At 53.0% G+C, this 13,954-nt stretch overlaps 1 protein-coding gene across 1 annotated transcript; it reads right to left on the bottom strand.

The window, feature by feature from the left end:
- Nucleotides 1-258: 258 nt before the first annotated feature.
- On the bottom strand, nucleotides 259-9,620 carry LOC115916564 (zinc finger protein 239-like). The gene is given in 2 exon segments (XM_030970291.1): nucleotides 259-1,829; nucleotides 9,505-9,620. A coding segment is annotated over 1 exon segment (921 nt). The 5' UTR covers nucleotides 1,798-1,829; nucleotides 9,505-9,620; the 3' UTR covers nucleotides 259-876.
- Between the last annotated feature and the right edge of the window lie 4,334 nt (nucleotides 9,621-13,954).

Genomic DNA, 13,954 nt, shown 5'->3' on the forward strand with positions numbered 1-13,954 from the left:
CTAAAAATGGGGTTCCAGATATTCAGGAACTCAACTGAACTCCAAGATGGGTGGCTGGGGGCCATGCACAACGACCTGCAAATGAACCCCAAAAGCCGAACCGGAGCTGGGCTGGGAGAATGCGGGAGCCCCAAAACGCTCTGTCTTCCCTCAGCAATGGCACAGGGAGAGGAAATACAAGGAAAAGGCCAGGATGGCAAAAAAGACAAGAGACCACACCACACCAAATCCCATCCTAGCACCAGCACAAAAAAAAAAAACCCAGCCTGGGTGCAGCGAGTGAATTTACTACCAACCAAATCACAGCAGGACAAGGAGAAGGGAAAGAAATCTCTCCAACACCTTCCCCACACCCAATGGAGATCATGCAGAACAGGGGTCACCAGAGCTCTTCCCAACGGGGGTCACTGGGGATCATCCACTGTGGATCCTCCAATGGGAGACTGAAGTGTTGCGCTTCAACAAGTCCCAGAGAGCAACCTGCGCTTTCAAGGCCTGGAGCACGCTTGCTAAAGGAGATGGCAAAGGAGGGGAGGGGAGGGACAGGTCTTTCTTTGGAGATCCAAAAGCCCTTTATTGCCAGGAAAAGGCCCAGGGACAAAGACCCAGCAGGGTGGGGGACACAGGGTTAAATATGGAAAAAGGGGTGGATTTGAAGGCCAAGAACTAATGGAAACACGGAAAAGTGGCGCAGAGGAAGGGCAGCAAACTAGGGGAACCAATGGGATAACAGGAACAGAACACTGCAGCAACCTCGGGCCAATGGGGATCAGGTGAGGGAAGAATGTTCTAGGGGGATACAAATATAGTAAAAAGGGGCTGAACAGGGGTAATGTAAATTGGATAAACCAATGACATTTAACACATTACATGTGTCTACAGAGGCCTGTGGGAGGGAGGCTCCTCTAACCCTAACCTCAGAGGGTTGTTTCTCCTTGCTTGTTTCTGCCCCTCCAGAATTGAGGCATTACAGCCCCACTGGCAGGCCCCTGAGTCTCCACAGGGGATGGAGTTGAAGTAGTTCATGAAGCTCTTCCTGCACTTGGAACATTCACAGGGCTTCCCTTACTGGTGTGTCCGTTGGTGTTGGGTCAAGCCCGAGCTGCTGGAGAAGCTCTTCCCACACTCCCCACACTCATAGGGCCTCTCCCCGGTGTGGATGCGCCGGTGCAGGGTGAGATGGGAGTTGCGGTTGAAGCCCTTCCCACAGTCGGGGCAGAGGAAGGGCCTCTCGTCTGTGTGAGTCCGCTGATGCAGGAGGACATGGGACTTGCTCCGAAACCTCTTCCCACACTCAGAACACTCGTAGGGCCTCTCGCCAGTGTGGGTTCTCCGGTGCCGGATCAGGTCGGAGTGCCACCCAAAGCTCTTCCCACATTCCAAGCACTCGTAGGGCTTTTCCCCAGTGTGGATCCTCTGGTGTTCCATCAGGCTGCAGCTCTGTCTGAAGCTCTTCTTACACAAATAACACTCGTAGGGCCGTTCCCCAGTGTGGATCCTCAGGTGCCGGATCAGGTTGGAGCTGTCTCTGAAGGTCTTCCCACATTCCCCACACTTGTAGGGTTGTTCCACCTGTTCCCCAGTGTGGATCATCTGGTGCCGGACCAGGTGGGAGTTCCGGCTGAAGCCCTTCCCACATTCCAAGCACTTGTGGGGCTTCTCCACCATCTCTGAGCTCTGGCTGGACCTTGCACCACCTTTCTGGCACATAGGGGGTCCTTCCTTCTTGCAGCTCCCTGGGCTGGGTTTGCAGCCCCTCCTCGTGCAGCATCTCTGGGGCTCCTCCTTCTCCTCCATTGGCCCAAGGCTTGGGAATGACAAATCTTGGTCTGGGGGGAGGAACAATAGGGGAACACCTTAGGCTGGGGTTCCTCCTGCCCAAGTTCCTCTCAGGAAGTGACCAGATATTTTGTGTCCATAAAAACCTCCAAAACACAAAGGTTCAGCCCCCAAAAAAATCCTCAGAGGAGATTCACCTCTCTTGTTTCTCCACTCTGGGTTTTGGGGTTTCCCTTCCCTTGGCTGATGGGGTTCCTGTGGCTCCTCTATTCTGGGGTCTTGCTTACAGATGACCCAGGGTATTTGAGGGTCCCAGTGATCCCTTCTCCCCTGACTCCCTATTAGAGGGTTTCATGGATGTCGAGATCTCTAGCTGGTCAGAGCGACCCCGAGAAAAGTTCGAAAGTCTCTTTTCCCAGCCCGGCGCTTGAAGAAGGAGTCAGGGCTCTTAATTTCTCAACCTCAAGGTTGTTTATTTTATCTTATGTATAAAAAATTTTGTCCTGGCCTGCCGAGGTCAGCTCAGCAAGACAGTCCAAGGCACTCTGCCTGCCCCCAGTGCAGTGTTATGTCTTTATACTAAAAACTACGTATGCAATGTTTACAATTACTTCCCAATACCTATCACCTATGTTAGGCAGTGAGCTTCTACTCTAAACCAATCTGTAGGTGCCAACATCACAGCAGAAGATGGAGGCCAAGAAGAAGAAGGAGAAAGGCTGGACACACCCAGTTCCCTCCATCTTGCCTCCTGAACCCCCATACCAAAAACCCCAAAATCTACTTTTCCACCCCATGATAACTTCACTAATATTCTACTTAAACTGTTGTGGCCTGCTGATCTTCATACAAGGTTGGTAACTTGCTCCATGGGTCATAATCAAAACCACAGGTGTTTTGGGCTCTGTGCCAGGGTCTCTGAGACCCCTGGCAGGGGTCTTGGCTCCTCAGGACAGCCAGAGGGATGTCCTGGGTTCTGACAGATGGATCCCAGGAGTCCCCCAACTCCAGAATCTTCTCCTCCACCCTTCAGGATGCTGTGGGTCCAACAGCTATGGGACTGCCCCTCTCCACTCTCACCACTCCAGGGGTCCTGCATTTCCCCTCCACCACTCTCCTGGGGGGCCCCAAGACTGATGTGCTTCTCCTGCCAGTACTTGGTGATCATCTTGTGGATCCCCAAATACCCCCCAGAGTGGAATCTGTGATTCAGCTTTCAGGTACTGCAAGACTCAAACCTTCCCCCACAGAACCACAAGGCCTCCCAGGGACCACAAAGATATTCGGATCTCAATTCTGGAATCTTCCAACTCCAAACACTTCCCCTAGAAGAACCTCTGGAGGAATCCCTGATACATTTGGGGTGAGCTCCCCCTCCTTAGTCACCAGCAGGACGGAAACTTGTGCTTCTCCTTCTGTTCCTCTTCCTGCTCCTCCTTCTCCTCTCCACCTCCCCTCCTCCTCCGTGACCAACCCAGATCCCCTTTCCCACCCCCCCTCTGCCCCACAGCTGAAAAAGCATCACCGGCTGCTGGGTGGGGGGAACCACCAAGGAGCTCCCCAAGGATGGACAAGGGGTTGGGGAACCCCCCAGTGCAGATCCATCCCCTCCCACAGCCCTGGGGAATTGCTCCAGGGATTGAGTGATGGGGACACAAAGGGACCACCATGGGAACCCCTTTCCTGCTGTCCCCCCTCCCGTTATCCACCTCTCCTATCCTTTGTCTATCACCCCCTCTAAAACCCAGCTTCCATCCGGCTCAGTTTAGGGCTGAACCTCCCCTGTCCCTCGCAGTTTTAGTGTCCTAAACTCCCTTTTATGGCTTCTCCCCCCTGTTCCCATGGTGTTGAAAAGAATGAAAGTGTCCACAAAAATGGTGTGCATCTCCTTTGAGACAGAGGAAGGGACTTGTAGATAAGGAAGTGACAGGAGAAACCATCAGTTCCAGAAAATGTTATTATTTGACATAGACTCCTGCTCAGCCAAGGTCCTGCTAAATTCCTGACTCTCCAGAAAAAGAACAAAGACTTAACAGAGCCATTATTCTCATATGTGATAAAAAAGGGGATAATGTTGAGGTAGTTTCCACATTCACCCAGAGGTAATTAAGGACATGGACACACGGAGGGGCAATAAGGGAAGTGGAGAAGGGATTTGGACAACAGGGGATGGATGGTGTTGGTGTGCTGGGAATGGATTGGGTGAAGGGGAGTGTGCAGCAATATGGTTAAGGCAAGAAGCAGCAGGAGGAATCTCTGTGGTATGAAAAAGGAAGATGGAAAAGAGAAGGAAAAGAATGAATCATGAGGATTCGGAATGTTCAGCACCATCTTATCGTCAAAAATTTCCAGGTGATGAAATTATAGATCCTTTTCTATTCCCAGTTTCCAGGAGAGGAAAACAAGGAGGTCAGGGTTTCAGGGGGTTTCTCTGAGCTGGGCAGCAGCAGCATCGGGCGCAGAGGTGCAGGACCGGGAGCACGGGCTGGGGGCCTGTGCCGAGCTGCGGGGCCGGGTCGGGGCTGTGGGGCAGCCGGGGCTCAGCGCCGGGCGCTGCCTGAGCCCACCAGCCCGGGCAGGGCCGGCAGTGGCCCCCGGCCCCCAGGAGGCTGCGGGACGCCCGGCCGCTGCCCGGCCCCGTGGAGCTGCCGGCCCTGCCGCCGGGGGCGCCTTTGGACACTGCGGCAGGACAGGGACCGGCTCTGGGATACGGGCTGGGGAGGGCACCCTGAGCACAGGGACCAAGGAACATCTGGGAAATGGGGATTGTACATGGAAGGATCTGGATTTTCTTTTAAGGGTTTTGTTGGGGTCGCTGGAGAAACTAATGATTTTGCAGAAAGCTCAGCAGCTGTCAGAGGATGAGCACCCACAGGCACTGAGGGGAGCTGCAGGAGGGGCACAAGAAGGCCCTGCAGCACTTGGGCACAAAGGCACAGCAGGTGAATGCAAGAAGGGAGCAGAAAAAGGCCAAGCTGAAGGCAAAGGCCAGGGCACAGTTCCTACAGCCCCTCAGGGATCAACCCCAGGGCCCAAGGGGGCCCCAGCACCCAGGGCACGGGCTCGGCCACAAGCACCTGGCACAGGCATTGCCCTCCTCGGCAGGGGAGAGCCCACCCAAACAGCCCCTGGCAAGGAATCAGGGCTCCAGCTGCAGGGCACAAGGACACTGCAAGCAGAGACAGCAGCACCCGCAGGACCAGCAAGTCCACCCCTTGATGGACATGGATTGGCAGGGCTGTCACAGCTCCCATCACACCAGGGACCCTCCACACTGGAGCCCTTGAGAACATTCAGGTGGGTCTGCACTGAGAGGAGGCCTTTCCTGATGGACACAGGGGCCTCTTAACCCACTCTGAATCTCAGATGTAAGGGGGGGAAATTGACAGGAAGTTCTTTGATTATTCAGAGGGTAAGTGGGAAAAATGAGCAGGTGTGTTTTCTTCAACCACTATTAGTACATGTGGTGTACAGGTTTAAAAAGCATGAATTTTTGCTTGCTCCTAATTGTGATTATAATTTCTTGGAATGGATTTTATAGCAAATGTGTGAATGCAAATTTATATTGCAAAATTTATTGAATTACTTTAACGATTCCCTATTCCAAGAGGGAAGAAAGGTCTTACAGCCTGGTATTGAGTCCCTGCTCAAGGCAGGGCTTTTGGAGCCACGGATCTCTCCCTACAACACTCCTGTCTTGCCAGTCAAGAAACCAGAAGGATGGACTGCAGAAGAAAAGCAGAATTTTCAAGTGTTAGAAAGCAGATAAACTGAGGCTCCTTCCGTGGCCCTCCTAGACAGGGAAAATAAAATGTAAGTGAATGTTAAACAGGGCCAAGCCAAAGGAATTCTTCTGCTAAAATGTTTAACCCAGTGGTCAGAGTGGCCTCATTTTCTGCAGAATTGTGTAGACACAGCTTTCATGGGAACTGAGGCCTGAAAATTGACAACAGGAGGGTCTCCTATAGTTCAAGTCCGGCATCAAGTTAAAGCCCTGACAACCAGAAGAGCCTCTAAATGGATGAGCAGGGCTCGGTTATTACAGTATGAAACTTGTTCAATGGCACAGGAGGATTTAGAACTGAGGACAGGGCAAGGGTTTAACCCAGCCTCCTGTTTGAACAGCCTGGAGAGGGGCTGGCAAGGAACCCAGGACTGCACTCAAGGAACAGAGCTCCAGACCCAGGCTGGGAGAAATTGATGGGACATTCCCTGGCCTGAGGGAGAAAATGTGTTTGTGGATGGCTCTGCAAGGGCAGCAGAAGGGAAAAGAGCTACAAGACAGGCTGTTATTAAGGAAGGGGAATCAGACACAGTACAGGTCACCGCCCCATGCTCAGCTCAACCCGCGGAGCTGTGGGTGCTTGTGAGAGCCTGGCACTGAAATGCCCTGAGCAGGAAGGCTTCAATATCATCTGCTGACACCATGGCACCTAACAGGGGGGCAAAAGCATTTCTGACTGCTTCAGCAACCACTGCATCACTTATTAGGTACTTTAAAAAATAATAATTTCAAATTTAATTTATTAAAAAAAATTATTTCTCTACTTGCGCTTCATTTGCCTTGGCTTTGAGGAAAGGAGTTTTGAATTATTTTTTTATAGGATGTGACAGCACTCAACAGAGATGAGCTTAACATATTAATAGACTGGGAATAGCCCAAAAGATACCCACAAAGGTAACAACCAGCAACAAAACATCAATGTCCAGCAGCAAACACCAACCAACAGCTACCCCAGACACTGCCCCCGGCAGAGCTGGAGACACCTGGGCTGGAAAAGGCTGAGAAGGAAATCCAGGAGTGTGGACCGAATTAACATCAGAAGCAAAGAAATCCGGGTCCTATAGGAAACCAAATACTAAGAATGACCCAACCTCAAAACAATGAACATTAAACCAATGGATTTATATTGGGTCAGACTGTAGAAAGTCTAGGGAAAATCTAGTAAAACTCACCTGTCATGGAATGCTATTCTCTGCACAGCCGGGCTATGTGTGGATGAAATTATTTCTGTTGCACATCCTGGCCAGAATAAAGTAATGCCTTGATTATTTAACACTAAAAATATTGTTGGAGAGTTTTTGTTCTTCCTCCAGATTCAGTACTAAGATTACAACATCAGAATGTTTTTTTCTTAACAATCCTACTTTAATATTGTCAGATATGTTTGGGCCAGGGGTGTGAGAACCAATTTTTATTCTTAAGGGAAGTAGCAGAAATTTTTATTCCGTTGGGAGATTTTTGTGTATGTGTATACATAGCCCTTAGTGATGGCAAAATTTTGTTATGGGTTCTTCCATATTCACTTTAGGCTGCATTTTAAAACCTAGAAGAGCATTAAAGGTGACCCTTTACCTTATAAACAGTTAACAGAATATTGTTTAAAAAGCAGAAAAATAAAAGCAGTGGAGGGGAGGAAATACATGAGATACCAGATTGCTGCACTGGAACACAAGGTTCAGTTTAACACTGCTGGGGCAAAGTGTGGACAATGTACCTGGGCCTCTTATGGTGGGGGGGAGGAGAACTGGGCTGATTCCCTCTGCCCCTCACCCCAAGCTCTGCCTGCCTGCACTGATGGAATTTGCACAGCTCAAGGCAGAGCCCAGGGTGACGATATCTGACCCTGCAACAGAAACGGGTGAAGCTGCAAAGGGAAACAGCAAATGGAGAATGTTGTGAAAACTTCACTAAAATAAGTTGGGGGGGAATCATCCCTCTGCCCACTCCAACATGTGCTGTCACTGACTATTCCATACAGGGTGTATCAGAGCACTGGGGATTTTTGCTACCAAAAATTCAGGGAAATCAGTTAGGAATCCAAGTATTTGATGATTTAATTAGAGAAAAGTCATCAATTGATGCAGCCCTGGCTCCTGAGGAAGTGCCCCAAAATGGGGAAAAGATGAACAGCCAGCAGAACAAATCCTACAACACCATGGATCAGCCCCTGGGAACCCGAACCAATTCATATCAGGAGCCACAGAACCCATTTCTCATTTCAAGGGCATCATTAGATTACAAGAGATCCTCAAAATAATAACCAACCAGACAGCTCCAGCTCCTGACCTTCCTGCTGAACAATCCACTGAAATGAGGAACACAACATTTCACCACGGGATGGGATCAGATCATCTGTTAGCAGAAAGAGGAGGAGTTTGTGGAAAATTAAATGACTCAAACTGCTGTTTGCAAGGAGATGACAATGGAAAAGTAGAAAAACAGAAAACAAAGGAAAAAAGAAAGCAGCTCATGCACCAATCCAAATGTGAATAGGATGGGAATTGGACACAGTTTTGTTGCTCCCTGGCAGACCATGGGTTAAACGAATGCTGTTTCTCCTCTGATGTGCTACAACAACTCTCATCTTTTCACCATCCTCGACACCTTGAGAGTGCGGCTCATGCAGAAGGTGAGCAAGGGGATTGTTGTAGAGGATAATATGATGATTGGCTCTTGGAATTAAGGGATTAATATTTTGTGTATGTTAAGAGAAGTTTTGTTGATGCGTGGTTATGCTATTGTAGTTTATTATTTGGACAACCTCTGTTCTCCTCGTTGTTCCCTATCCCCTCGTGTACTGCTGCCACTTGAGAGCCTCGGTTGTCAGCGTTGTCGGGGTCACGTGGGCGGGCACACGTGCCCCTAGCATGGGGCAGGTAGAAATGGGGAACACCTCACCTCCAATCGAGTTGCATGAAGTTCTCCACCAATGACGGCAAGGAAGACTTGACTGGCATTTGGGAGGTGCCAGGGTTGACTGATGAGACACCAGCGTAGAAAAGGTGGAGCAGCCATTTAGTGGATGAGCATCTGGCAGACAGCCATGCTGGCAGCACTCTCCCTTTTACCGTATTCAGTCCTTTGTTGTGTTTGTTTTAGTTTAATAAAGCTTTAAAATTTTTAAATGAGCAGTCGTTTCTCACAGGTAGCAGCCAGGCCTCCTGATCCAGAAACGGCTACAGAAGGACAGGGAATGAGGTAATTAAAAACAATCCCAAAACCAAAGAGGACCCAGTAAGAAAAAAATAAGTCAGTGTGAGAATCTGCCTGGAGATAGGGCCAAGGACTTGTAGTAACGGGACAAACCATCAGTTTCAGAAAATGTTACTAATTAACATAGACTGCTGCTCAGACTAAGTCCCGCTGAATTCCTCAGCCTCGAGCAGAAAAAAGACTTAACAGAACCACGAATAGCGGATGTTATATGGGGGGGAGGGTTTGCATCTTAAGGGAGACATGCAGTAGGCAGATCAGGAAGTCTGAACCTTCCAAATACCTCAGCCAGTGGGCAAAGGGAGAGGGAGATGAGGCTGGGAAAATGAGGACAAAAAGGAGGCTGCGAACTACAACAATGGCAGAGACCGCACGGCAAATGTCCCACGGCCTCTCCCTCTGCTCAGCAATAAAGTCACTTTTACAGGACTCCTCTGGCTCCTCTGGCCACAGAAACCTCCGGCCACGGGAATTTCCCCGCACAGCCCCGGCCACGGGGCAGCCACCTCTGTCCCAGCCACAGGAACCGGGCCGAGCCAGCGCTGCTCCGGCAGCGGCTCCTGCCGAGGCAGCGGCCGCAAGGAGACCGCGGGCAGCCCCTCCCGCAGCGCCCTCACGCCAGCGGCAGCACGGGCCGGACACGGCACAACGAACCCGCCTGAGCCCCCTGCCGCCCCCGAGGCCCGCAGCCAGCCCCGAGCCCCCGCACAACCCAGCGCGGCTCCCACCTGCGCTGCGGCCGCCTCCGAGCTCCGCCGCCGCCTCACCGCGCTCCGGCCGCTGCCGCCGCTCCCGGGCCCGCACACACGCTCCGCCAATGGCGCCGCTGCCCAGCCACGGCTGCCCTCAGCCCGCCCCCGGGGCCCTGCTCCGCCCCGCTCCCACCAATCAGCGCGACACAACCACGACTGACGGCACCATCGCCCAATCGCAGCCAGGGCCGGGCTCTGCACACGGCACAGCCCCGCCCCGCGCTCTCAGGGCCGCCCGGGCTGCGTGAGGGCAAAGCCGGAGCTGAGGAACAGCCCTGGAACGGGCCCGGGCGGGATTGAGCTGAAAACACAAACAAACTTCTCCGCAGCTCTTACCACGGCTTTCCCGGCACCGCGGCTTCGGTGGCTCCGGCTCAGCGGGAAGCCCTGGAGCCTCACTTCTCCTACCCCTAATTAGGAGCATCAGGGCATCTGATCAGCATCTTCATCAGTGCGGTACCAGCCAAACCGAAGTGATGTGGGACCCCCAGCAGCGCCTCTCTGCTGTCCCAGCTGAAGCCCTCGCTGGCTGCTCCAGGCTCAAGGGCAGACCGGGAGCTCTGGGAAGGGGCCCCGGCTCGGGCCGCAGCCCCCGGGGCAGCCCCACGGCCCCCACGGCAGCTCCAAGTCTCCTCCAGCCGGGATGGAACGTGGCAGGGGGAGCGGGGGAAGGGACGGGACTGCCGGAGCCAGGGGAACGCGAGGGACACCGGGGGCGCTTCACAAGCATTTAATGCAAAAGATAAAATCATAAGAAAGGCAAATGCAACAGCAACAGCGTCACCATAGCACAGGGCCACACGAGGACATGTCCCACTGGAGTGCGGTGACGCTGGCCGGATGCTGGGCACCCACCAAAGCCGCTCTCTCACTGCCCTCCGCAGCCGGAGAGAGGAGACAAAATTTAACCAGGGGTTCAGGAGTTGAGATAAGGACCACAACAGTTCCCTCATCAAACACCATCATGGGCAAAACAGGCTCAAAAGTGGAGATATTAATTGAATTTATTGCTAACAAACTCAGAGCAGGATAGTGAGACATAGAAGAAAACCCCTTCAAAACAGCTTCTTCCCTCATGCCTCCCTCCTTCCAGCTGCACCTCCTACTCTGACAGTCCAGGGAGACAGGGAATGAGACCATGCTCAGTTCATCCCCCATGGCTTCTCCCTCTGCTCAGGGACAGGAATAATTTTCGTGCTCAATACTGGAGTCCCTCCCATAGGAAAGTTCTCCAGGAATTTCTCCAAGCTGAGTCCATCCCATGGGGCACAGCCCCCTCCAAGTGCTGCAGCGTGGGTCACTGTGCCCCGGGGTCAGTCCTGCCAGGACAGGCTGCTCCAGCGGGGCCCTCTGGCCATGGGGTGACAGCACTCTGCTCCAGTGCAGGCTCCTCCGGGGGCTGTGGGGGGATCTCTGTATCCCCGTGAATCTCTGCAGCTGGCACTTCCATCTTTGGAGCCACCAGGAGGATTTCAGCAGCTCCTCTCAGAAACCATACCTGTAGCTGCCCCTCTACCAAAACCAGGCCAAGCCATCCCCATACAGTCCCAAAAATGGGGTCGGAGATCTCCAGAAGCTCAATCCCAAAATGGAGACAGAGATGTCCAGGGGCTCAGGTGTGCCCATAAATGAGGCCCCAGGTGAGGGCATTCTCTGCTTGGCTGAGCACTGCCTGAGGACTGCAGCTGCAGAAGGGGTGTGAGAGTCTGTCCGAAATCCTGCATTTTTTCTGCCTCACGATTGCCAAAAAGACCACCGAAAAACCTGCTGAGCCAGTGCAGGGTGGGGAAGTTATGTGCCTCTTAGCTACCTGTCTCCATAGGTAGTTACCTGTCGACTTCATGGGACATTCTGCCCCCTGATTCCAAACAATGGATCTGGACTCCCCGCCTCTCGGCCTGGCTGGCTTTGGACTATGCATATGGCCCATTTCCAACAAGGAGACCCCCCCTGGCCTGCCTTCAACCATCGTGACAAATAAACAAAGATGCGGGCTTCTTCATCGAAGGATCAAGACAAGAAGACCCTGTATCACCAGACCCCCATGTACCTTCTTGTAAAGACTGGGACTGAATTACCAAAACTTGCCCCCCCCAGCTCGGTGGTGGGGAGGGAGAGCTGTGCTGTCGGGAGGGGGGAAAATTGCCCAGAACTGAAGCGCGAGCACTGAAGCACGAAAACAATGGTTTCTGCTAGTTATCTGGACTCCGAGTACCTGTACCCCGAGTTCTGTGTCCTTCCTCCCCTTTTCGTGATTTCGGTTGTGAAATCGATTCCCTTCCCCCAACGAAAGACAGTATAATTAGGGTCCCAGAACAGCCGTCCTTTCGAGATCTCCCCAAGACCTGGTACCCTGCTGAACTTCTGACGGCTGGACCGCGAGAAGCAAGACCACGGTTTTGATAGCTATGACCCATATCCCTTTCCTTCCTCCCTCTTTTTCCTTGTCTTTTCCTCTTCTCTCCGGTTCCCCCCCTTTCACCAACGCCATTCTGCTGTGATTTTCAATAAAACTGTATCTGATTTGTTGCTGTAAATCCTCTGTGCCTTTCTGGTTATTTTGCACCTAAAAAATCAACCCCGCCATCTGTACCCCCCTGGGTCGGATCGGGACAAGGGGGAACACCCTCCTCCAGCGGGGATGTCCCACAAATGGAGCAACCCCCAAAAAGTCCCTTGGAATCCCTGGGACTGGGCTGGTCCTGCCAGAATGCCAGGAATCACCAAAACCGCTCTGTCCCTGCCCTCTGTGACTGCACAGGGACCAGAAATACAAGGAAAGGGCCAGGATGGCAGAGAAAGACCGGGAGAGATCCCGTCCTGAGCACCAGCACAGGCAAAACAGACTCAGCCAGGGTACAGTGAGTGAATGTATTTCCAGCCAAATGACAGCAGGACAAGGAGAAAGGAAAGAAATCTCTCCAACACATTCCATTCACCAAACACAGATCACCAGGACCACGGATCACCAGGGCTCTGCCCAACAGGGCTCAATGGGGATCATCCAGTGTGGATACTCCCATGGGGGATGGAGTTGGTGCAGTGCACAAAGCTCTTCCCACACTCGGGGCACTTGCAGGGCCTCTCCCCAGAGTGGATGTGGCAGTGTGCCCTCAGCTCGGAGCTGCTGCTGAAGCTCTTCCCACACTCCCCACACTCGAAGGGCTGTTCCCCAGTGTGGATCACCTGGTGCTGGATCAGGTTGGAGCTGTACCTGAAGCCCTTCCCACATTCCAAACACTTGTGTGGCTTCTCCCCAGCCTGAAGCTTCTCTACCATCTCAGAGCTGGATCTCTGGCTGCCTGATCCTCCTGGTGAGGGGGGGGGGGGGGGGGAAGTTTGTCTTCTCCCCTGATTCTCTGGTTGTCTCAGGCTGACGTTAAGATGCTTGTGTCACCAATTTGTTTGTGTGTTCTGTTTATGCTAGATATTACATTCTGTGCCTTCAAGACTGGCTCTGAGAGTGAAGGCGGGGAGAAGAAGCAGCACAGAGTTTGTTATCAGCCTGCTCTCACTCCTCCACATTCTGCTGGAGCACAGAACTGCACTGTGACATCTGGGCACGGATGGGGCAGAACATGGTGCTCCTCTACTTTTTAGTTTAGCTAGCTGAGGCAGAGAAGTTTCCCTGGACTGTTTTTCTTTCCCTTTTATTTTGTAATGAAACCCTCCCCGAGATCCTTACGACATTTGGGGCTCAATTCTGGAAGCTGCCAGCTCCAAACACCCCCCAGGGAAAATCGCGCTCGGGGATCCCCCGAGAGGTTTGGGGCGAGCTCCCCGTCCCCGCTCACCTGCGGGATGCGAGGCGGAGCCGCCGCTCCCGCGGCGGCGGCGGACAGAGCGAGCGGCGGCCCCCGCGTTCTCCATACCGATCCTCCTTTTCCTTCTTCTTCTCTTAATCTTTTCCTCCTCTTCCTCCCGCTCCTCCTACCCCGTCTCCTCTTCCATCGCTCCCACCGCTTCCCTCCTTCCTAATCCTGCCTCCCTCTCCTCTTCTCTCCGGCCCTTCTTTTCCACGACACTCCTCCTCCTCCTCCTCCCTCCCTTCCCCTGCTCACCCCGGGCCTGGCGCGTACTCTTGGCCCCTCCTTATCCCAACGCCGTCGCTTCCCGCGGGAGGAGCCGGGATGGAGCCGGGGTAGGTCGGGCTGGGGCAGAGCTGGGCTCAGGGCTAGGCCTCCCCAAACAGCCCCGGCAGAGAGCGCAGGTGGGGTGCGGGTGGGGAGCGCTGCGGATCTGCCCGGCAACAGGGGAGTCATAAACGCTCCACGCTCTCATTGGGTGAAAATTGTATAGCGCATTCTCTGATTGGCTCCTTTTCACGGATTTATTTTCAGGACAATTGTTATGTGGGGTTTGGGGTCCTTGGGCGCTGTGAGGAGGCGTAGAAGGGACCCGGCGCCTTTTGGGATTCGCTGGGTGC

The sequence above is a fragment of the Camarhynchus parvulus genome, unplaced genomic scaffold, assembly GCF_901933205.1.
Source record: "Camarhynchus parvulus unplaced genomic scaffold, STF_HiC, whole genome shotgun sequence".
Classification (NCBI taxonomy): domain Eukaryota; kingdom Metazoa; phylum Chordata; class Aves; order Passeriformes; family Thraupidae; genus Camarhynchus; species Camarhynchus parvulus.